We start from the raw sequence: 25,183 nt of genomic DNA, 5'->3' as shown, positions 1-25,183 counted from the left end.
ATGACTTCAGTAGCAAGAAACCTTGCCCTTGACTGGAGCTTCTATGTAACAAGGCCATGAGTTGGCTAAGCTGTGAGAAGCCCAAGTCACAGAATGAGGCCAAGTATAAGTATTTTGACCCTCTACTGTGCTTTTCCTTTGGATCAATGCAATCCAGGAAAAGATGATAGAATACAGAATTCTCTATAAGATTCTAGCCTCTGCCTATTCATGTCTTCCCACCAAAGGCCCCAGAAATTATAGAGCAGAGAGAAGCCACCTTCACTGTTCCCTATCCAAATTTCTAATCCACAGGATCTGTCAGCATAATGAAAAAGTTGTTTTATACCACTCAATGTTGGGGGTGATTTGTTAGAATAGATAATCATAACAAACATTTTCAATACTAAGGAGAAAGTCCAGAGGATCACAATATGCTGACCTGAAGCCCCAACATCTATAAAACCCTGCACCATCTCTAATTCCACTCTTCATATGTCAAATAATCACACATCTTTGTTGCTTAAGCCACAGTTAGTTAAAAGCATCCCTCCATAGTATACCATGCTGCTGCCTGGCTCTCAAAATCAGAGCAAAACACTACCCTTTTCCCTCAGCTAAGCTGCTGGTCTTCCCATTTCTGGGTCTTCCTTCCCTCCACAACTTCCATAGATTGATTTCTCTAAAACACACTCCAACCCCATCACTTATGTTCTCAAAGACTCCCCATCGCTTTGCAGTGTTCATAACTACAATAGGTAACAAAATCATCTGGAAGAACTTCTGAAGAATCCAAGTCTGAGCCATTCCAGGCTATGAATCAAGTATGTGTTCGTGTAAGACAAGTTCCTGGTAGATCTGATGTGCAATACAAGTCTACTTAAGAACCATGGACTCCTGCCTTCCTCTAGACAGACTTTAATGCTTCCTCTTCGGTGCTCCCACAGTTCCTGACAATTCTATTAGGATATGATAACATTTTAAAATTTCTATCACCCTCACCAGATGAGGAGACACCAGAGAGCCAGCACCTCATCACAGAGAATGTTATACCCTCAGCATGTAACATACTGTCTGGAAGACAGCAAGCACTCACACACTTTAGTGAATGGATGAATTGCATTCTAAGGCAGGTCTGTTTCCTCAAACTTTGCTCTCTGTGCCAACTAAGCAAATGATCAAGGAAAATACAGACAGCTGCAAATTAGACAAAAATCTGGAGTTTATCATTTCCAGGCTCTGGCTTAATTGGCCAAGGTGGCCTAGAAACCCAAGGGCCAGTTAAGATGGAGAAGCCATTCAAATTTTACAGTGCACATAGTTTTAAAAACATTTTTATTAGCATACATTAGTTGTACAAGGGGTGTCATTGTAATATTTCCATACATGTTTACAATGTACTTTCATTAGGTTCATCTCCACCATCTTCCTCCCTCATCCTCCTCCCCCTTATTTAAAATGATTTTGACAGATTTCAATGTTCTATCTTTATACAATTACATGAAGTATATCAACCATATTCATCCTCCTTTCTGAGCACCTTTTTTTTGAGGAGGGTAAGGTAGTACTGTGGTTTAAACTCTGGGCTTCAAGTTTGTTAGGCAGGAACTCTACCACTTGAATCATACCTCCAGTGAAAATCATATTCTAAATAGCCTCTGGTCCTATAACTACATCTGTATCTTTCAGTTGCCTCTATGACCAAACTGTGATTCACACTATCAGTTCTCAGCAAATGACCAAGAGTGACCTACTGGAACCAGCCCAAAAGGCCAGTTTTATCACAAGAATCCCATCCTAAGAAATCTACTTAGCTATATCCTACAGGGTATGCTGGGCATATTCCCCAGTCACATAGAGAGGAAAACCCCTACATTTCCCCAACTCCCTATTATCTGAAATATACTTTGTTCTGATTTCAAGGCTATTTCCAGACCAAATTATATAAAATAAACTATTCACAAATACACTGGGGGACAGAATGGTAATGAGAAATGAAGCTCACTGAACACATAGTTACTCTATGTCAGGCACTGAGCTAAGTGTATCAATATTCACAATAACCACCAAGTCATGGCCTGTTTGGGAGAAAGCTAGAGTTAGTTTAGAGTTACACAGCTTTTCCAAAGTTACACCACTGGTGATGGGCAGAGCTAAAATTTAAGACCAGGGTCTGTTGGCCAGAGCCTGAAGGACCTCTTCCCATGATCCCTCCCTCTTTCCTCTGCCCCTTCACCCCGCCATTTCATTCCTCCCTAGGCCCTACCAAATGAGAAAGGAGGAAAGTAATATTGTCCACCCCTATGCTAAGCTCTTGCCGTTAGTTCCTTTCATTCCCAACAAATTGTGGGAGATTTTTATCATTTCACAGATAAGCCTAGAGGAGCGTAAGGAATGTAACAAAGATCATACAGTTAGTGGCAGACCAGCAATTTAATTTCAAAGATCATGTTCACTCCACCTCACCATCCTGTTCCCTTCCCCACCCTACATATCAGGATTTCGTGGAATTTTTTTCTAAATGATAGAAAAGCATTTAATAAAAATAAAGCCCTGGAGGTCTTTTTATTATCTGAAGGGCCTCTTTAAAACATCTTTTTTCTACCCAGCACCTTTCTGCACAGATAATATTTGCAGATATGTGTGATATGTGTGCTCATGTGACAATAATGATCATGTGATACTTAGCCTTGAAAGGTAAGGACAAACATTCCCAGGTTCCACAGCAGGAAACTAAAGCTCAGACAGGTAAAGTAATTTGACCAAAATCACAGTGCTATGAAATGCCTGAGGATGGAGTTAGCCAAAGCTCACCGTCTTCCCACCTTGCAAGGAATACTTCCTCTCAAGGAAACTCCTTCTGATTCAGGAGAAGAGAACACAGTTAGTGGAGAAGGTTCCTTGTCTTAGGAAAGATGTTCTTTAATGTATGTGGTTCTCCAGGCCCAGACTGCAAGGAAAAGCCACATGTCTTCAAACATCTCCTCACATCTATCCCCACCACTGCACAAAAGACACTGTCCTTCCATAGTCCACAAGTGGAAAGCCCAAATGTTATTTGATCTCACTATGATTCCTACACCAATATGACAGAGGTAACCCATCAACGTGGGGAGCTGTAAAGGCTTACAGCCAACCTCCCAATCAGGCCAGCACATGCTCAAGTTTATTCTTCAACCTGGTTATTACCCTAACAGAGGAGATCTGGAGGGTTATTTTTCCACATCTGCAATCTGGTGGGTAGGAAGAGCCTGAATTCTTCCTGCAGAAAAAATATAATGCCTCTTATTTCCTTTCTAGGAAAATAAAAAATAAGGAAACCACAGTTCAGTATAAAAAACTTAAGTGATAGTAAGCCTTTTAGTTTGTGTGTGTGTATGTGTGTGACTATGCATGTTTTAAGTACTATTCATATAGTACAGACATACCTGATGCTACTCTGGATGTTTCATGAGCATTATCTCACTTAATCTACATAATAACCCCATGGGAAATTATTATATTATCAGTCCCAATTTACAGATGAGGAAACCAAGACTCAGCACATTAAGGAATGTTGACAAAATCAACAGCTGGTCAGAATTAAGCTGAGATTTGAACCCAGGTTTACCTCACTCCAAAGCCAACATTTTTGTCCTTGATATACTCCTACCTCCAAAAGCTTTCCACACAGATCTACCATTACCCCATCCTACAAGAGCCTGCAAGACCAAAGAGTAGTTGAATCTATAGACTTGGGCAATCCATTTTTGCCCCTGTTGAGCTTCACAAAAATAAACTGGTGATATCTTGGTTTCTCTGTTAGCACTAGAATTAAGTCAAAAGGACTTTAAAATTTTTGCAAATAACAAATTTGATCTATCTCAATCACAGGTTTAAAGAAGCAATGGTTTTTACACTCCTGTCTATGACCCTGTGGTTGATGTTATATTTAAATTATGTACTTTAGGCAAGAAAGGATACCATTAAAATGTTATCTTGTAGCCTAAGACTTTAAAAGCATATCTTCAGTTATATATAATTTACCCTCTGCTGACTTTCTTAATAAGATCAAAATTGTAGATCCTCCCACATAAGAATTAAAAAGTGATCTCCCTGTAACAACTCTGGCCATCTCACTCTAGCAAAAGACTCTGACCGTCCTCTGCCACCCCTGAAAGATCTGAGGTTTCTATTCTTACTCAGGAAGCTGTGTTTCCTCATGTCCATTCAGAGAAAAACTCCAGAAAGGCTGCCTACCTCAGAGAAGAACTCATCCATGAAAGCTGTATTGTCGATAGCAATCTCAACCTCATCGGCATCGTCATCCTGTGTCAGCTGCTTCTGTAAGAGATAAAAAGGAGCGGCATGAGAACAAATCCACTATAAATGGCTATCATTATTGAATGCCCACTAAGTACCAGAAGCTGTGCAAAGCTTTTTATACATAATTTCCTTAAAACTCATAACAGCTCTACGATAGGTCAAACTCCAGCATTGTACTGTCTGAAATTAAATCGAAGCCATGCTACCTACTGACTTTTTGCAAGGCATGAGGGAGGAGGAAGGAAGAGACAGCAAGTTTCTAATCTTGTTGGGCCTATGTTTCCTTATCTGTTCAATGCTGGTAACACTACCTACTTTTTAAGAGTTACTTAAGGGATAATTGAGATAATGAGCAAAAAACACTTGCAGAGGGTCTACCACACTGTAAGTACACAATAAGTGCTAGGAATTTTGTTGATGTTTGCTTTTTTTGTAATGTTTTGGGTTTTTTGAACACAAGACCTTGCACATACTAGGCCAAGGAGTCTACTACTAAACTACTCCCTCAGCCCAAAGGGTCGTGTTGCTGCTAGTGGTGACATTACTATAGCTCACTTGAGTCGAGGACCCTAAAACTTAAGAAAGTTCAGCAACTTGGCCAAAATTGCTAGAACATGAAGATGGGCATCTGTTGGATGTTGACCCCATCTCTATACCATTCAACAAGTTCTAGACACAGTTCCTCCACAGCATGAGCTTCCAATGGTCACAGTGAAGTAAACATTTTCCTGTTTTTAGAAACCACCAATTACAAAAGGAAACAGTGCTGTGTTGTTCCCTGTGTGGGAGCTCATGTTTATAAGGAAAAGGAAGCCCTCTTCCAGGCCCCAGCAACCTCTGGGGACTCAACTTTCTCAACCTCATACACCTTCCTCCACAAAAAAATCACAAAATTGCTATCTAGAGGAAGTGATTCCATTCCCACCTAGCAACAAGGATCTGAGCTGATTCTACATTCTTCCTGACTACTCTCCCCAGACAGCCACTGCCCTGGTGGTTTCAAAGCACAGAGAGAGAACTGGTTCTGTTTTGGTTTTTTTTGTTGTTTGTTTGTTTTTACAGTACTGGATCTTGAACTCAGGGCCTACACCTCAAGCCACTCCACCAGCCCTCTTTTGTGAAGGGTTTTTTGAGATAGGGTCTCTCAAACTATTTGCCCAGGTTTACTTCAAACTGCAATCATCCTGATCTCTGCCTCCTAAGTAGTTAGGATTTTAGGTGTGAGCCACTGGCACCCAGTGAGAACTGATTCTTGAGCGTGGAGGTGGGGAAGGGAAATCCCTACACATGCTTCTGCATAGCCTTCAGTGGTCTATGGCCTTCTACACTGAAGACATTTCACTCTCAAATGTTTGGAACTCCATAGACACTGAGAACCAACAGGGGCCTCTTTCTTCACTGTTACCATTTTCATAAATCCACAGAAGAAGGAGTTACTGGAAATTCCCATGGATACTTGGGGCTTTCCAACCATCCTGGGAAATATCTTGATTGGCTCTCCCAGCATCTCATTCTCTGACTGATCTAGAACAATCAGTATCCCAAGAGTAATAGCCATGTTAAAGGGAGCTGGATCTGAGGGCACCACTACACCCTTCACAATCATCTCCTGAAATGTCCCTCTGCCACCTCCTCATTTAATGACAGCTCATCTCCTAGAATTAAAGTACCAGTGCCTAACAGGTCCAGTCCCATCCATATTTCTCCCTCTATCATATACTCTCTACAGCAAGCACTTGAAATTCCTTGCATTTCCTACACACATTCTTTCATATTACCACTGTCATACAAAGGGCTTCCTCCTGAAAGACATTTGTCCAACTGGCAACATTTTACTTAGTCTTTAAAATTCAGCCCAGTTTTTGTGTACCTTACTTCTCCCATGCAAAATTTAAAACGTCCTGAAGTTCCCACTGCATTTTGGACAAACCTTCCACAGTAAGCATCACAACCAACTATTATTTATTCCTTTATACATCAATCTCTCTACAGTGACTAAAAGTCCTGGAGGTTCAGGGTTCCTTATGTGTTAGAGTAGATTCTATGTGTCCATTTGGCTGGCTGGCTGGCTGTCTGCCCAAAGCACCTTCCTCTATGGAGCTATTCCGTCCCCTCCCCACATGATCCTGGGAAGGCCATCAATCATCACTAACAAGCTCCCTGAGGAACTTGAATTGTGAGAGGAGTCTAGAGTGAATGTAGCTGAGTTAACCAGTGGTAGCACCCAACACAGCTTCCCTCTTTCTGGTCCTTCTGAGTCATCATCACCCCTTGTCTTGGAGCAGGTTCTGCAGATCTTCCCCAATATTCTTTTAATGAGCTGCACAGCAGCCTTCTAATATGGTTCTTTTGTTTAATGTAGCCAGAATCTACCTTGTAATTTGGGATTAAAATTGAGCACTGTACTTGTCATGAGTTAATTTATATCTCTTCTTTTGAGAACTGACCATGTACTACACATATAACAGAAATTTAATCAATTTCAACTGAATAAATAACTAGCTTCCACATAGACCAATAGCTGAGACTCACCCATCAGTTTCTAAAACTTGAGACAAAATGTTCCCTTGGTCAAGCATTAACACTTAGGCTTCTCAGCAGCCTCCACTGAGTTCCATCTTCCAGGAAGATCTTTATAATCCTTACTAGAAAACAGCAACCCAGTCTTCCTCTAGGCAGGCTAATAGTAAACTTTTGTTGAGAGTTTCCTTTCTTCAGAGGTCATATGGAGACCCACACTGAGGAAGACACCTCAAATATGTGTGTATACACTGATGTCAATTCTGTATTCAAACAAGCACAGGTGCAAAGGAAGTATGAAGAGGCTACCATCATGGATGGATTAAAGGAAGTTTCCAGAAGCCAGGAACAGCTGTGTCCTACAGCATGGGAGGCAGACACCTAGCTCTCTCATGATAGGAACTTTTGAAACTCCTAAAATTTGTACATGGATTCCCCATTTCCAATATGGCCACCTCTTGGCTTTGATCAGGCAGCCTGGTCTACCTTTAGTGAAAAAATGGACTGGGAAAAGAGAAGCCTTTGCTAACCCACAATGTAGGCCCAAAATCTGCTGTTACCATTACTAGCTGTGAGACTTCCATTAAGTATTGTAACTGATTTTTTTTACCCATAGATGGTAATAATGCCACATACTTAATGACTATATGAGGACTGGAAGAGATAACATATGGAAAGATTTTAGCACAACACTGGACACACACACACACATACATACACACACCAGTACCTAAGTAGTGCCACAATCTCCTATGAGGAATAGGTACCCTCCCCCCTCCTCTTCTCCTTCTCACTCCTCTTCCCTAAAGACTAAGTAAGATCAGTTCCACAGCATCATGAGGATCAGGGTTTTTTTTTTTTTTTGTTTGGTATTTTATTTTAATCTAAGTATTTGTAGTTTGGAGATAAAGGATCCATTTCTTGGTTATGGATTTGCTACACATTTTATCATAAACATTTTCTCCCAAAATATTGTTCTGGAATTTCCCATTACTCAGTTATATACTTTTTTTTTTTTTTTCATTTTTCTTTTATTATTCATGTGTGCATACAAGGCTTGGTTCATTTCTCCCCCCTGCCCCCACCCCCTCCCTTAAGGATCAGGGTTGTATATGTGGTCCCATCACATGCTGTCACTGAACCTTAAACATACAGTTTAACATCTCCAAGCCTCAATTTCCTTGTGTACAACACAAAAATAATAGTGTCTTGCTGGACCTTGCTTGAGTAGCAGGCTCTCACTCACTTAATGATCTCTCTAGGCCAATCCCATTACATTCCTATTTCCCAGTATATGATGGTTCCCTATCACTGTGCAGTCAAAGGCCTCAGCCTACCTTTTAGGTATTCTGGAAGCTGGCCAGGTCTATGTCATACAGTTATATCCACCTGGCACATTCTGCTCCCACCAACCTCATCTCCTCACTGTCTTCTGCACACATCACATCTATTCAGGACTGTTGCATGGATTAAATAATGTATTTCAAAGTTTTTTATTCAATGTAAAACACATAGTAAGAACTCAATAAAATAACCAAACACAAGCTCTGGTCAAGTCAACTTTTCAATAGCTTTAACCTGAATCTAAGTATCTGTAAGGTGAAGGAATAAGGGTTGTGGAATACAGGACTTTTAAAACTGAATGCAACCCTAAGGATTTTACCATTAAATCACCTTTCTTAGAAATAGGGAAACCAAGACCCATGACTAAATAAATGGGTATTGACACAGAGAGGAATAAAACTCAGCTTTCTGAATTTCCATCTTCTCATTGAGAGTTATTTCCTCTGTACTATGTTGCTTCCAAAAATATAAGGAAACAACAAATGATCCAGATCAGAAAATGCAAGGAAGAAGCCATGATCACATGTTATCTGGAATTAGTGAATCAAGAACTATTCCTAGGCTTCCTACAGAGCACGCTCCACCAGATCCCAGAGCAGAAGCAACTTCTGACACAGGTGGCTCTGGCAGACCAAGGAGCCTCAGAGACCACAATTGTAAGCAAGGAAAGTACACCATACCCTCATGACATCCTCAGCCCACATGACTAAACTTAGCTGAGAACAGAACTTCAGCATCATTATCAAAAATCAAGGCATGTGGTAATAGGAATGTTACAGTAGCTGCAAGATCAGCCACACAAATGTACAGAGAACCACGAGCCCAGCCACTTCCTTCCTTTCCGTCTTCCTGATACCTCTCATGTCAGGAGATGGGAGATACTACCAATGACTTAGGCAACACTGAGCTACCATTGAGAATCTATCTCCCCTCCCTAACCCTCTCCCATAGCTCAAATTTCAGAAACAACAACTTGGGCTATGACTTCTTCTCTGGACAGAGAGTAGGAAGAGTTGACTAGCCCACAACTTAACCTCAAGCAACTTACCTGCAATTCCTGAACCTCCATGCTCACTGCCTTTCTCTTGAAGGCCTTCTCTACCATCATGAGTATCTCTGAGTCCCTCTTCACTAGCTCATGCAAGTAATAAAAAATATTTGGCACCTATAGAGCCCAAACTAGGTTCTTGGTGGCCATAACACCCTACTTGCTTTTTGTACATCGTATCAATGAATCCCATCTATATTTTGTTAGTTGAGAAACTGGAGGTCAGGGAAGTTATAAGTTATTCAAGGTCTTCCAATACTGATTTTTCAGAGGTAGGACTAGGCATAGGTCATACGTCCTTTTGGTGCATTATGCCCAGTTCAAAGCCCATCACCAAAAACAGCAAGGGCTAGGAGAGCAGTAGCCCACCCCTACAGAAAGCACCCTGGGCTGTGCAGCTGTGGGCCTTGAGGACATCATACCATATGTCTTTGTTACCTTGGTTTTCTCACCAAATAAGAAGCTTAGCTTACTACTGTGGCCTAGGGAAAAACCCCAGGATACCTCAAATGAGCCTCAGAAACCACCCAGGGTAGTCAGGGAGGAGAAGCCCAGCAGGTGGGGCTCCTGGGCCTCCCCTCCCTCTTCAGTCTGCATAGTTTCACTTTTACTTGCTTTGTACACTGGGACTGAATAGAAGATTTCACTTTAAGAAAGGGGGCGAGAGAAAGTAGGGAAGGAAAAGATTAAAAGGGAGGGGACAGGAGAGGAGAGGTGAGCCGAGGGAGGGGAGAAGTGTAAAAGAGAGAAGAGGAGAAGGGAGAAGCCTGTAGGCTGATGAACAAGTGCAGGTAAGCACAAATTCTTGTGCCTTCTCCTCCCCATATTGGGACAGTTCTTTGCCCAAAGATACAAACTCTTCTTTACAAACCCACATTTTCTCCTGATACATTTGATTCAGCAAGACAGCTGGCTTTTCTTACCTTTGCTGAACTTCTCCCACCTGCATCCTCTAGGACAAGGGTCTGTGGATTCTCAGAGACAGACACAAAGGCTCCTGATACTCACAGACATGCACCCACACACTCACTGCCCAACATCCATTTTCTAGTCCTTCTTTTCTTTAAAGAAATTCTGAGTGAGTCTGTGGGCTCTCAAAGGCCACTTGGTGCTCTCTGTTCCCTATATGAAGAGTCAGATGACCCATCTCCAATGCCCAGTTCTCATAACACTGTTTTCTCTTCCAGCAAAAACCTCCTTGAGAGAACCCTTCTCCTCTTTACTGAATTTCATTGCCTACAGCACTCCTGTCAGATGAATCAAGAGGAAATAAATGGATAATGATACCATAAGTAAGCTCCTACTTGTACTTTAGCTATACCATCGAAAGCAAGCATTAGGCCTACGTGAGAGAAGGCCACATTGAGGAATAAACCCATTATCAGATTAGTCCCAGGCCAACACTCAGAGGACAACTGCAGCCTCAGTCCATGCAGTCTGCCATGACAATAATAGCATAATATGTGCATGTGTGTTGTTGCAGGAAGTTTTGTGGTTTCAAATATATTATTTAATTCTCACATCAACTATGAGGAACAAATGTTACTTTCCCCATTGACAAATAAGGTAACTACTTAATTATGTTAATTCATCCAAAGTTGTTCTTCCATTAAATGGCATTATTAGAACTCAAAAGCAAATCTGAGGAGCTTCTGCTTGACCCTCTGCAGACTCCCCATGCTGTCTTTTTTTTGGTGGTATGGGGTTTGAACTCAAAACCTCACACTTGCTTGGAAGGCACTCCTCCAGCTCCACGCTGTCTTGGTTACACAAATTCACTTATTTCAGGGGATGCTGCAACATCTATAAGTCTAAATTGGATTAATCTATACACAAGTGAAAAATATACCAGTGCATGTGATCTCATGTATATGGAGATTCATCCAATTTCCTACATTGAAATCCAGTGCTTAGCAGCTGTGGGTGGGTGTGGGTGTGTGGGAGGGAGTGTGGGTGTGTGTTTTGGTTTTTGTTTTGTGTTTTTTTGAGGTACTAGGGTTTCAACTCAAGACCTCATGCTGGGCAACTGCTCTACCATTTGAGCTACTCCTTCAGACCTTTCTGCTTTAGTTATGCTTTTAAATAGGGTCTCACTTTTGCCCAGGACTAACCTCAGACATCATTCTCCCTACCTATGTCTCCCATGTAGCTAAGATTTGCAGCCACGTTCCACCACATCCAGGTTATTTGTTGAGATGGGGGTCTCGATAACTTTTTGCCCAGGCTGGCCTTGAACCTCCTTCCTCCTGAATATCTGAGAACACAGGTATACACCACAACACTTACCCTGTGATATCGTCTTGTTTTCTGCCTCAGTTTCTTTGTTTGTAGCATGACCAGAATAATCTCATAAAATTTTTGAGAGGATCAAATCAGCTATTGCATATGAGATGTTTAGAGCAACACTGGGCACACAGCAAATGCCAAAGGCCATGCCATCTGAAGCAGAGAATGGGGGCCTTGCTCTCTCTATATAGTTTCTGAAGATGGGACTCCAGTGCCAATTTTCAGAAGGTGATAGTCAGTGTCTCAGGAAGAAGGCAATTCACTGGAATTTACTTCATTTTAAAATTTTCCTACACTTGAAGAGATAGAGCTCCCCCTGAATCCTACTGCAGCTACAGTCTCACAAATTTTGACATTTACTACTCTTATTATCATTCACTTCTAAATAGTTTCCCATTCTACTTTTATTTATTTTATTGAAACATATTTTAATTAATAGATAATTCATGTCCTATAAGTACATTATAAGGTTTTCACTGCATCTCTCCACATTTTTCATATTTTATAACATTCCAAATAGATGGAAGAAGACAAAAATAGTTTAGAAATAGCCAGAATAGTTTACCTAGCTTTTAAATCTAGATGAAGTTTATAGGAGTGTTTAAAACATTTAAACAAGTAGAAGTGAAATCCCAAGAAACTATGAAGAAAGAATGAAAAATTGAAAAAGAACTCTTAAGTCATATACTTCTTAAATTGTACCCATAAACAAACAAAAAACACAAAGCCAGGCACCAGTGGCTCATCCCTATAATTCTTGCTACCCCATAGAGAGATCAGGAGGATTACAGTTCGAAGCCATTCTGGGCAAAAAGTTCAAGAGACCCTGTCTTGAAAATACCCAACACAAAAAAACAGACTGGTAGAGTGGCTCAAATGGTAGAGAGCCTACCTAGCAAGTGTGAAGACCTAAGTTCAAACCCCAGTATCACCAACAAATTTTTTAAAACTACAAGATATACTTAAAAAATACTATAGTTTACCAAAAAACACATTAAAAATTTGAACTCTGTGAGGTACAAAAATCAACATTCTGGCTAAGTTATAAACATGTTTTTCATGTAATTATTTGCATGACTCTATCAACACTATTAGCCAAGCTATTTAGAAAAGTGTTTTTCAATTTCCAATGTGTATAAACCTAGGAGAACAATTATTGTATTGTCAGGGAACATAGCCTATATTACTTATGTTCTGTGGAATTTGGCCTTCTCTTTATGTCTTAATAAAGTCAGTATTTCTTAATCTTCTCTGTGTATTTCAAAAGAACTTTCATTCTGTTTGCTGCATACAAACACCATTGAAATTCCATCCTCACATCATGTTAGTTCCTATTTGGTTTTACTTCTCAAGACCTGAATAAAAACAGTGAACATTCTCAAGAAAGAAAGGTAGTAAGTGGGGTGGCACTTCTGGGTAGAGTTATACAATGAAGAATCTATGGTTAGAAAAGTTCATTTATCCAGAATCACCCAGCTAATAAGGAACAAAGCCAGTGCTGGAATTTTCCTTGGTGCAAACCAAGGTTCATGCTAACATTAACTTAGGGATCTGGAGCGCCCATAACAAACACCACATGCATAATACTCTCCTTATTACTATAAGGTTCCATGCAGAGTCAGATTCTTGTGTTCATCCATTCATCCAGCAGTACTGATGGAGCATCCACCATTTGTGAAGCAACAGTACAGATGCTGAAGAGATGCAGAGCAAACTCAGCACCCTCTGCTCTCCACAATCTCACCCTCAGATGGAAGACAGACAGACAGGCAGATACAACACCACATGACGAGTGATGACAACATTGAGTACAAGGAATTATACACCTCACCTGAATGCAAGGTATAGCCTGAGGAAGATGAGGGCCTATCGGAGAATGTTTGCAGAGGTAGCTCTGGGGAAATTTTAAAGACTAAGTGGACTAACCCAAAGGAAACCTACAGATAAATCAGTCCAGGTGAGAACCACACCTTGTTCCTGCTTTCTCTCTCATTCAAGGAAATTCAAATAATACCTTCTTCTTCTTCCTGGAGAGCTAAGCGTTCCTGAGGTCCTTCCTCCTCTATACCAGTCTTCTTTACTTTCTTTCTGACTTCCTCTTCCTCCTCCTTTCCCCAGTCCTGGCCCCTCCACACCTCAGCAGCATTCAGCTCTCAAGGTTACAGAGAAGAGGAAGGAAGGAACTAACTATGTCTTATTGCCTCCTCAGCTCTCTCCTGGGCCCTTCCTTTCACCCCTTCCCAAGGGTCCTTCTAGAATACTCAAATCATAGTTATAACAGGTAGCATTCATTGTACATTCAACATGAGCTGAGGATCCTTCTAAAACATGTACTTTATATTTACCACAGCTTAATCCCTACATTAATCTGGGGATGCTCCCCATCTTAGAGCTGAGAAAACTAATGCATAAAGATGCAGGTATCCTGCCAATGATGAATGCCTGAGCAAGGAAGAAGCCTTTGTTCACAACTATCATGGAGCTACTCCCCCAGTGCAGCATGCAGCACCCAGGATGCACACTTCCAAAGCACCATGATAGGGGCCATGCCGACTAGCACCATGAAAAGCAAGGGAGGATTGAGTATCTGTCACAGAGCAGAGGAAGCTAAGGAGACATGACAGGTGAATGCAATGTGGTATACCGGATTGGAACTTAAAACAGAAAAAGGATGTTAGTGTGATAACTAGTGAAACCTAAATAAAGCCCCTAGTATTCAGTGAATAGTGATGAACCAGCATCCTGTTCTTAGTTCTGATAAGTGTACAGTGTGTAATGTGAGGTGTTAACAATGGGGGAAAACATGTGAGGAGTAGACAGGAACTTCCTGTACCACCTGTGTAGCTTTTCTGTAAATCTAAAAGTAGTCTAAAATTTAAAAAAAAACAACAACAACCTGACGCCATGCCAAGCTGCCCTAACCCAGACGGTGGCTGACATACTCTGAGGGAATACACTCCACTAATCTCTTTAGTCATTTGGTCTCCACACAGAGGCGGGGCGGGGGGGGGGGGGGGGGGGGGGGGGGCGGGGTGGGTGATTAGGGTTAGGGTTGGGAGGGGAATGTTGCCATGGAAATGGCCAAACACCAGAAAGCAGGCTGATATAACAGGAGAGAGTGGCAGAAGAAAGCTAAAGGGGGCCATATATAAATGGAGCTGGAGACAAGGCCCCTTGGGGACTACAGAATCTGCAGGTGAATACATTGGCACAATAAGCCCATTCGTTCACTGAATGGTTTGGTTTTAGTCTGGGAAAGAAGATAGAAGAGAAAATGAGACATGCATGGTCTGTGCTCTCTCCCAGAATCCCAGACCTAACAAGGCAGACAGCTTCTGAAATTGCAATGCCATGTGGCTATTTTTGTGTATCAACAAAAATAAAGAATTTGTGGGGTTCCGGGAAGACATGGTCAATGTTGGGAAGCCTGGAAAACTTCCCTACAGTGATATGCTGGAACCTAGCATTAGGGGATGAGTAGGATTTGTGGGAAGGAAATGGGGTAGCTAGATTTTCACCAAGGTATGCACATCTCCTCAGTTGTTCTGATTAGGAGCAACCCTCCATGTCATCTTGCATTGATGGTTTAGGTAAATGTAGGAAACTTGGAACTCATCCATCCTTGAATGTGAACCAGTGCCTTCTGGATTCATTAGCAAATTTAAGGATTCCTTGAGTAAATGTTCCACATCAGTCAGGTAAAGCTTCACTAACCCTCAGGGAGTAGAGCAAGAAAAATCATAATAATGAATAAGGGTCCATCTGCTGTAGACCAGCTGACAAACAAATGTATAACCCCTGCCTACCATGCCCAGCACAGCACGTGGGCCCTGGAGGAATATCATTACCTACCACCTCATCACAGGGCACACAGTACCAAGTACACTGTAGGATGATGGTACAAAGAAGCAAGATAGACGTGTTCAATTCTTGATTCCACCACTTCCCAGCTATCAGTCAAATCTGAGCCTCAACTCCCTCACCTGCAAAATGGAAATGTTATATTATACCATCTTGCTGTGGGATTAAGAGGATTAGAGACAAAGTATGTAAGGCACCAAACACAAGTCCCATTCAATAGTAAGCTGCTCAGTAAATGATAATTATCACTGCAGTTGATATTGGTGACAACAAGTATTAGAATCACAAGTCTTAAACATAATAGGACACAGAAGACAAAGAGTACATTCATAAAAAACAAATGGAAAGTAGTTTTAAACCCACTCCATGGAAATTTTTTAAAAACCAACTGACATCATAGGAAAGTATTTAATTGCAAAGCAACATACAGCCAGTGCAAGCTGCAAGACTGGAGGGATAGTACTCAAGGCCTCAGTTAAGAGCAATTACCTGTAAAAAATGAATTTTGGAAGATGGGTAGGAATTCTGACAAGACAGAGAGGAAGGAGTGGTAGGAAGAGAGGACAATGTGAACAAGCATAGTTCCCTTGGTTCCTGCCAGTCCTCCTTGCCTCCCCCAGGCTCCCAGGAATAAAAATAAAATTAATCCCCTTCTCTCATCCAAGCATTTTCTCTCTGGCCTCCAGCTGATGGGTCTATAATCCCTACTCAATCCCTCTTGCTCTCATCTCAGCTTTGCTTTCTTTCTGCTCAGAGCAAAACAGCTCTCCCAGAAAATGAATCCTCCTAAGTACAGAGAGGAGGCGAGGAAAGAATCTTGACAAGAAACTGTCAATAAAGAAGGATGGAATCTCAATGAAGGGCAAGTGATTATTATCCAAAGCATCTAGCACAGAGTAGGGGTTCAGTGAACATTTATTGATGAAATTAAGCCTTAAAGGGGACACACAATACATTATTTCTGATGGAATTACAGTACACTATCCTGAGGAACTCTGATCCCACAAAAAGCTGAACTTCTAGGGGGGAATGCCAAGGGCAATTCTTTAGAATGTAGCAAGACACAAGATTGGAAAAAGAGAGTAAAAAAGTAAGTCTGGTCTTTAGAGCCTCCAAGCAATTGATTTCACTAGTATATGTCTATTATTTCTGGTCTTGGAGGGTCCGAGTCATTTCTAGCCTTCTATAGATCAGTCTACAATGGGGTCCAAAGTTCTTGACCTCTTTTCTACACATCACTGACTTCTCCATTATTATCTATCTTTGATTTTCTTTTGGTTCACTTTTCCTGAAATACATTTGTTTGTTTCCCCTATATGATCACTTACTCTTTAAAATTAGGACTTTGTATGACAATTTTGCCTAACATCATATCCAGCAGAGAAAATAAAAGTCAAAAAGTTCTGATCATGGAAACCAGCAGTACCATACACTTGCACCTTGTAGATATGTGTCATAGTATCTATTTCTTGTGTGTCTCCCTACATACATGACACAAGGACCAGACACAAATGTTGGTCACCACTATACCACAGCACCTGTTGCAAGGCCAGGCACACAGTAGGTATTCAGTTAATGTTTGCTGAATGAACACAGAGCCAGGCAAAAAGTCCCTGAGCCAAGAATATCCAGACTCAGCAGATTCAAAGTTCAACTACTGAGAAATCAGGCAGAGAAAGGCAGGGTGTAGGCACTGCACATTCTTACAAACCCTTCCTAGATTACTGAGAAGCAGCTACTGAGGGAGCACCCAAGAGGGGCAGTCAAGAGATAAGGCAAGTCAGGTCTTGTGACTATAGTCTTAGAAAGGTATGCCCTTTAGTGTGGATATTGCTTCCAGCAGGCTAGGTGTAGAGAACTCACATTTATCATGATGGCTGAATGTCACAGATTACCACATTTTACCTACATGATGACCTTGGTGGGAAAAAGATGGTGATCTATTTTATAGGTGCAACTCTGAGGCCTCAGTCCTTATAGACTCCAAAGCCTTAAGGCAGACTCACAAACAATGAAGCATATTATAGTACCATACATTCTCAGGGTTCACAGAGGCCTTAAAATCTCCTAGCTCACTATCCCTCCCTCAAAAAGATTCTCAGATTCCTACAATGTTCAGCATCCAACAAGCTTCTTGACTATCTCTCATGGAGGGCTCAGTACCTCTCCAACCCATCCCTGGGCAGCTCTAACTACCAAAAAATGCTGTTTTAAAGGTTTCTGATTTCTGTCCATCGGCTCCACATCTTCCCCTTGTATCTACCCAGAGCGAAGTAATCTCATGCACATAATACCCCTCTAACTATCAGGAAGAAGTTTTCACCTTCCCTCCGCTGGGGTTTAGAAAGAGCTTGCACAGGCTGTTCAATGATGTGAAATTTATTTCATGATTAGTAAATGCATTTTTGCTGATAACAGGAATTACAGAAGATAGCATATCTTCTTGCAGGGAAGGTGATTCCTGGGGTAGGGTCTAGGAGTAGACGAGGTAGACTATGGACCAAAATCCACATGAACCTTCACAGTCTTCATACAAAAATCATTAATAATGCCAGAAGGCACTTCTGAGATCAAAGTCCTTGTTTTACAAAGGAAGCATCAAGAAGCACCGAGGTAAAGTAGGAAGAGGAACACATCTATTAACAGGCAGGACCACAATTAACAGCGTCTGAACCTGCATCCCAGTCCTCTCAATTGCATTGCCATGTGTCTCTCTGCTCCAAAACACAACAGCACCCACCTTGTGAGGTCAGAACAATACTCCCATAATAACAGCACTGCTTACGTCTCACTTTCACCACATTCCCCAGAGGTAAAGGGAAACATATCATCAGCTCCATTTTAGAGGGTAACCATGAAGCACTGGAAGGGAAAGGGACTTGCTTGCATTTATTCTTAGAACTCAAAGCTCAGTTAAGACTCTATGCTGTTGACAATGGGCTATTGAAAGGGCCCTGGAGTATCTTTCTCTGGAAATGATCTCCTAAGTAAGGGAGAACAGCACTAAGTAAGTGCTGTTCAATTTTGCACTTTTTTGTGATTGCTGGGTGTGCTGATTCAGAAAAACCTTCAAAGCCAGGCTCTTCTTTCCTTTCTGCCTCCCCAACCAGCATGCTTCAAGGGGAGAAGCTCCACAGTGAGCATCAGGGCTCTGAATTCCTCTCTTGGTTGTGCCCTGACCAGCTGAGTGTCCTGAGGCATCCCTCCTATCCAGGGCGAGCTCCAGTTTCCCCATCTATAAAACAGGGTCAATAAATTCTGCCCTTTTGGTAACCAGGAAGCCCAGAAGCTCAGAAGACAAGGAGCAAGTATAGCAGGGAGGCTTGCTCCCACAATAAGCAACTGTCCCTTCGCTTCTCTCATTTCCCCAGCTCCCTGGCCTCGTCTGCAGTCCTACTATCCAGAGCATGTGACAGGGTCATCAAGGTCTCACCCAAGCAAAGGAGGAGAAAGAACAATAATTGCAACATCATCCCAGTATTCACCAACATCTCTTATTTTCCAAAGAGCATTTACAGTTGTTAGCATAATATTTACCATTAAGTCCTGTGTGCCACGCACCCTACAAAGGGTTCTCGAACCTGCATGCTCTCTTGCCTTTAGCTTGCACTACTCATTCTACAGATAACAAATCTTAGACTTGGAACTTAAGAGGTAGCACTGAAGCCAGGAGAAAACCCCAGTTCTAATCCATTCCAGTGCTTCCCAAATTTTCCAGGTGCTCATGAATCACCTGGGATGATTCAGGAAGAATCAGATTCAGTAGGTCTAGCTTGGGGCCTAGGCTGAGGCACTTCTACTACGCTCTCAAATAAATGAACACTTTGAGTATCAAGGGCTAGATTTTAAACTCCATTAAGGTAGAGCCTGTGACACTGAACTCCCAAGGTTTAACAAAAGTCCTGCCCCATACAGTGCACTCAATCATTATTTGTTAAATAAGTCAAAGCATATCTGTCTCAAAAACTCGTGCTTTAACATTTCTCTATATCAGGTCCTATTATGTCATTTGATCCTTATAACAAATCTCCAAAGTATAATCATTCCCACTAAACAGATAAGGAAACAGGTTCAAAAGAGGAATTAGCTTAAGGTGTTCAGAGTTTGTGCAGCAGAGCTCGAGGTGGTCCGCCTGCCTGGACCACAGCTGTCCCAAGGGAATGGAGGAAAAACAGCAACAGGCCACCGGTTAGTGAGAAGCTGGACCCATCTGAGCACGTGACCCTCTCACAGAAGGAGAGGTCACCTCACCGGAACTCTGAGCTGCTCCAGGGGGAGGGGGCGGGAGGGAAATAAGGAAGAGGAAGCCGGTTTGGGGTATAGTGACAGGGAGTGGCAGGCAAGTGGTGACCCATCAGACCTCACGGTGAGTCCCACTGGGCCAAAGCATTCCCACCACCACCACGACCATCACCAGGATCCCAGCTCTGGAGAGACGCTGTCCAGCCTGGGGTGGCCGGGTTAGAGGCGTCCAGGGAAATCGCTGCTTGGGAATGAATCACAGAACACATGACACTGCGGGGGAGGGAAGCGTGAGGAACCAATGAGGGATACAGTGGGGGCAAGGGGAGGACAGGCCTCAGACGCAGCCCCTCTAGCCTGGGTATGGTGAGCGAAGCGAAACCCCTCTCCTACATAGCTCCACCACTCCACGATTCCCTGCCACCCCCAGCCAGCCAGATCCCCAGGCACTGAGGGACTCACGGCCTTCAGCTGCTCCAGCCGGTCCTTCATCCTGGCGCCCAGGTGCCGGAAGGCAGGTACCGCGTTACAGATGACCGCGTTACAGGTGAGCGCGTCCCAGGTGAATCACCACAAGTGTCTGCCGGTCCCAGCCGGGGCAAGGGAGCTGCAGGCGCAGGCGGAGGCGGGCGGCGGCCGCTAGCTAGGAGGAGCGTCCCAGGCCACCGAGGTCGGCCGCGCCCCCACCTCCGGCCCCCGCCCGCGCCGCGCTCCAAATCCGGCTCCCGGGCCAGCGCCGGCGCGCAGCGCTCCTCCGCCCGGACCCGCCCCTTACCTGGGCCGCGCCCCGCGCTCCTCCTTAAAGGGCCCGCGCCCAGAGCTGCCAGGCCACAGTTCCCAACCCCACCTTCCCAACTCGAGATCCCCTAGAAAGAAGTAGAGGCTCTGGCACTGCTAGATTCCGCCGCTGGGCCGAGCACAACAAGGAGTTCTGTTTGGCCTCGATTCCATTTTTTTCCATTCACTATCCATACTAGACTCGGCCCTCAGCATTTCTAGGTTGGGACAATCTCCCGAAGACAGATATTCTTCTGCTAGCCTTAGGTGGGAGGAAAATGCTCTGATGATACCCAAGAGATGTTCCTCCTGGAGGAAGGGCATTCCAGGTAACACAGGCCGTTCGGGAGGAGTAACTGCGGGTGAGGCAGAGCGGGTCAGCTGGGGAAAGGACTTTAGATTTTATGCGGTCGGAGGGCCCCGCGGAGAAATGTAAGTGGTTCGGTATTGAAGTCAGACACCTGCCACTAACAAATTGTATAACTTTGGAAAAGCTCTGTTTCTCAAGGGGACTTTGTTTCCCTATCTGTACATCGGAGATGATACCTGCTTTGGAGGTGGCTGTGAAGTCAGTGTCAGAGGAGTGACTGATTCATAACCTACAGAGCGGGGTTGGAAGATAAAGATGTTTGTATTGGAGAGCCTGAGCCCTCCTCATTTCCTACGTGGTGGAGAGATGGCCAGGTGTTTTATACTTCCTGAAAAAAAATAGTAACTGGTTCTTCTCACACCTTCTCAACTCTTTATCTCGTGTCCTCCACCGTTTCCTTCTCTTCTCTTCATTATTATTATTATTATTATTATTATTATTATTATTATTATTATTTGGTGGGGGCAGTGGGGAGAAATGAACCAATCCTTGTATGCACATATGAATAATAAAAGAAAAATGAAAAAAAAAATTATTATTATTTGGAGCAAACGATATATTGAGCGAATTGGAGCTCAAGGGTGAGACTAACGAGCCGAAAATTTAGCTCTTAAGTTAGGAAAGGGACTTACTCTATGCATTCTGGTTAAATATTTTCGTAATTCTAGCAGGACTTTGCCCTCTAATGCGATTGCTTACTCCACGCTGATTCACCGGCTGCCATAAAGATATGGTCTGCATGGCCACGGCAGGGGTTGGGCTGTTTGAACTGGCCCTGCGGTTCTCAGTCGTAATCCTCTCTCTGACGTCTGCCACAAGCCTTCTGTCCCCTGCGTTCGCTGGGTGTACTGGCCGGTCTCTATTAACGCGAAGGCTTCCGCGCCCCCTCGTGGTCGTAAATGAAACGGTAAGTCAGAAATAATTTCCCACCTCCATTCCTTACGTTTTTTGTTAACTTGGGGATAGTGAGGTTTCCCGCGCTTCAGGAGAACAGAGTCTTCTAAAGGAGACAGAGATGTGAACAACTCTTTATGTATGAAACCTGAAAAGGGCCGTAGTAGTCATTTATCCTCGGCCTGAACACATCCAGGGCTTCCTGTTAAAACATAATTGCTTTCAAAGTACAAATAGAAAATGAACACACATCAAAGGTATTATTTTGTCCATTAATTAATGAGGGAACGAGAAAGGAGTTAAAACTATCCAGAAGAGAATCCAAATAGCAGATATGTAGAGGGAACGGGAATGCTGAAATGAATAAGTTAGGCAATGCAAAACTGGATTTCACAAGGTGGGGACTCAGGTGCGTTTCCCACAGTTCATTTGCATCGCTATGGACAGGATCATTTGCATTTCTATAACTTACAGAGTTGGGAAATAGCTAAAAGATCATTAAAGGCACAGACCACTGTAAAATCAGATAACCCAGAAGGATATATTAGACAAGGTCATCACAGGATGAAACATGACACAGAACACCCCCAAAAAGCTTTTATTTTTCCCTTTGGTCATTTTAATTTTTTCATACACATCCTTATTTAATTTTTGCATACACTCCCAAGGCACCTTCCGTGGTTGAAGACTACCAACCATGTTTAAAAGTTCTTTGTGATGCAGAGCAAAAATTTTCCTCTCTATTATTTCCTCCTCCTTACCTTTGTCCAAGCATTTAGGAAATTTAGTCTGTCCTTCACACAATGATTTTCCCATGAAGGGAGAGTTGCTACAGGGCTATAAAACAATTGCTGAACACATAGCCAAGAGGCCTGAGTTACAGACATGACTCTACCATGAAATATCTGTCACGTGACATCCCACAATTTCTTTTCTCTTATCAAAAAAGGGGAATGATCAAAACTAATGATTTCTAAACTTTTCAAAGTCAAGAATGTCATCTATTCATTATTCTATTTCATGTACATACATACAAATATATATATACATATATATACATATATACATATATATATATATATATATATATATATATATATAAACTTATTTACTAGGTAATAAAATTGGCTGGTTTCCTATAGGAGGATGTTTCTAATGGGGGAAAAAAAAGACCTTTGGTTACTCTTGTGTGGCCAAAGCAGAAGTGACTCTGTTGATCTCCCTTAAACTTTTTACACATTGATAATGGCATAAAGAGCCCTATTAACTGCAGTTGGAATCCAGAAACCCAGGAAGTGAAGCCCATCAGCACAGTTCTTTTATTATGACTTTCTGTTGGAAGGTAATTATTATAGACTTCAAGCCTTCTTTAAGACTCCTACTAGATATGAATCCTAACTTATTAATTTTATATTAATGTTTGTTCTTCCAGGACAGGCAGAAGTGTGTATTCCATCTGCCAGTTATACACAAGAAACTGAAAAAAGTCACGTAACTGCAGAACAAGGAACCTAAGAGAGGGGAATCCATGGCTGGTGAGCAAGACTAATGCTGAGCCAAGTAGGGTGTGCAAGTAGATAGACAGTGATTTAAAGTTCCAAGCTCATGAGCAGTTCCTTTTCTCTGATGTATTTTTATTTTTCTGCCCCACACTGGTACTTTGTTTCCCACCTACTAGGTCTTAGTTCAGCTGTTTTCCCATTAAACAAACATAGGATCAATTCAAGTGTTTCCATCTGGGTTATTGCTAAATATGCCAACACTTAATTTCACCTTTACAAACAAACCCAAACAGAATCCTGGGATTTGGGGAATCCATTTTCTTCTCTCTCCTCCCTCTGCACCTGTGTCTTTCCCAGTAAAGACAAGGACTGAACCTTACCCCATCTTGACAACCAGACGAACGGGAGAGACCACTTTCTGGCAGGTTCCTTCAGGAAGTATCCCCAGGATGTGTTGTTGAGTAGAAAGAGATAAAGGGAGCTACAGACTTGAAAAGGAAGATGCTTTCTGTCTATGTTCTCCCCCATCCCACCCCACCCAATAACTCTTTTCTACTACAAGGAGGACTACAGGAGGGCACCAAAGCTTTCAGAAAGCAAGTTTATTAAGCAAGGTGGCAACACCTCGGCAGACTCGTGTCCAAGGGCTGAGCCCCAAGAACAAAGGGGGCTTTCCTTATATACCAATTAGAGCAGGTTACAGAAGTGGGGGGTACAGCTTGTTCCATACATAATCACATGTTATTTCATTGACTGTTTTAACCTCTGGGGCGCGGTGACCCTCCTCTGGTCTCCAGGTAACATTCCCCAACTCCAGTTTTCCTTTGTTTTACTGTAGCACTCATTAATCTGTCTTCCCCCTCCCTGCCCTCCTGCCACACAGAGAATAAACTTCCTGACTTAAGTTTCTTCCCCATACAGTTTGTGCTAGTTACTGATTGCTACACAACAATTCGCTCTAAAACCTAGTAGCTTGAAACAACAAACATTTGTCATCTCATGATTTCTATGATTGAGAAATCCAGGTGCAGCTGTAGCTAGATGTGCCACCATCTCAAACTCTCTCACACAAGACTGCAATTAAGATGTAAAATATCAGCTGGGGCTGTGGTTTCTTCTCAAGGCTCACCTGGGGAAGAATCAGCTTTGAAGGTTACCCATGGATGTCAGCAGGATTCACTTCCTCAACTGATATTAAACTGAGGACCTCAGTTCCATGATGACATTGGCTGGATGGGTCCCTAGTTCTTTGTTATGTCATCCTTCCCATGGGGCAGCTTACAAAATGGCAGCAGGCTTCTATCAGAGCAAGAAAAGAGAGATGGAGGGAGGAAGGGAGGGAGAGAGGGGGGGAAGGAAGGAAGGAAGGAAGGACACACGTTTTTTGTAACTTAATCTAAGATGTGACATTCCATCACTCTTGTTGTGTCATATTGTTAGTACTGAGTGAATAGATTCAGTGCACATTCAAGACAGGGGAGCTACACAAGAGCATGAAGACCAGGAGCCAGCTCAGTGGCTGCCTGTCACACAGGTCGAATCCCAAATTCATGCAGAATTACAGTTTCTCCTTTTAGAGCGCTCTTCTCCCTCAGGTATAACCTGGGCAGCTCTAACACTTTCTCCAGGCCTCAGATTACATGATTTGAGTAGGAGCACTTTCAAGATTGAGGTAAGTGCCCTTCTAATGTGCCATTCTGATACCCTAGACTTCTCCATCAGGCCCTACACATTACATAATTACCTGGCCTCTTGTCTGTCTCCAAGCCCTCTAAGCTCTGTGAAGACAGGGGCCTGTCTCTGTGAACTGAAACCTGAGCAGAAGAACACAAAGTACTAGGCCCTCAAAAAATGTTTACTAAATTTATTAAATGAATCTTCCTGAAATATGTCTCTCATGTTTTTCTTCTTATTAAAGCTGTCAATAGTTCTCACTGTAAAAAGGAGGGAGTTCAGACACTTCTTAGAATGACATTTGAGTTCTTGCCTGATCTGGCTGCAGACTTCTATATTGTCACCCTGAGATAAACAGTCCCACCATTGTTAGGTCCCTGG

General features: G+C 42.6%; 1 protein-coding gene and 1 long non-coding RNA gene across 14 annotated transcripts in view; one reads left to right on the top strand and one right to left on the bottom strand.

Annotated features, from left to right (window-relative positions):
• Positions 1–20,187, bottom strand: part of Stx3 (syntaxin 3) — a 45,875-nt gene extending 25,688 nt beyond the window's left edge. For 11 of the 12 annotated variants that reach the window (XR_012438674.1, XR_012438675.1, XR_012438679.1 and 8 more), the window contains exons 1-2: positions 20,048–20,187; positions 4,219–4,302 (exon numbers count right to left, since the gene is read on the bottom strand). Coding sequence is in view for 8 of the 12 variants with exons in the window: in XM_020180233.2 (XP_020035822.1) it covers positions 4,219–4,302; positions 20,048–20,077 (114 nt within the window). In the remaining 4 variants the exon portion in view is untranslated. The other variant, XM_020180007.2, reaches the window with a different exon arrangement.
• On the top strand, positions 19,646–24,966 carry LOC141413790 (uncharacterized). Of its 2 annotated transcripts, XR_012438689.1 has the most exons (4): positions 19,646–19,709; positions 19,983–20,691; positions 21,404–21,639; positions 23,059–24,966. It is a non-coding gene; the product is annotated as an uncharacterized lncRNA (long non-coding RNA). The 2 variants fall into 2 exon arrangements; XR_012438687.1 differs by lacking the exon at positions 19,646–19,709 and having other exon boundaries at positions 20,307–20,691; positions 21,401–21,639.
• Positions 24,967–25,183: the final 217 nt, after the last annotated feature.

The sequence above is a fragment of the Castor canadensis genome, chromosome 1 (assembly GCF_047511655.1).
Source record: "Castor canadensis chromosome 1, mCasCan1.hap1v2, whole genome shotgun sequence".
Taxonomy (NCBI): Eukaryota; Metazoa; Chordata; class Mammalia; order Rodentia; family Castoridae; genus Castor; species Castor canadensis.
This window is presented reverse-complemented; position numbering and strand designations above follow the sequence as displayed.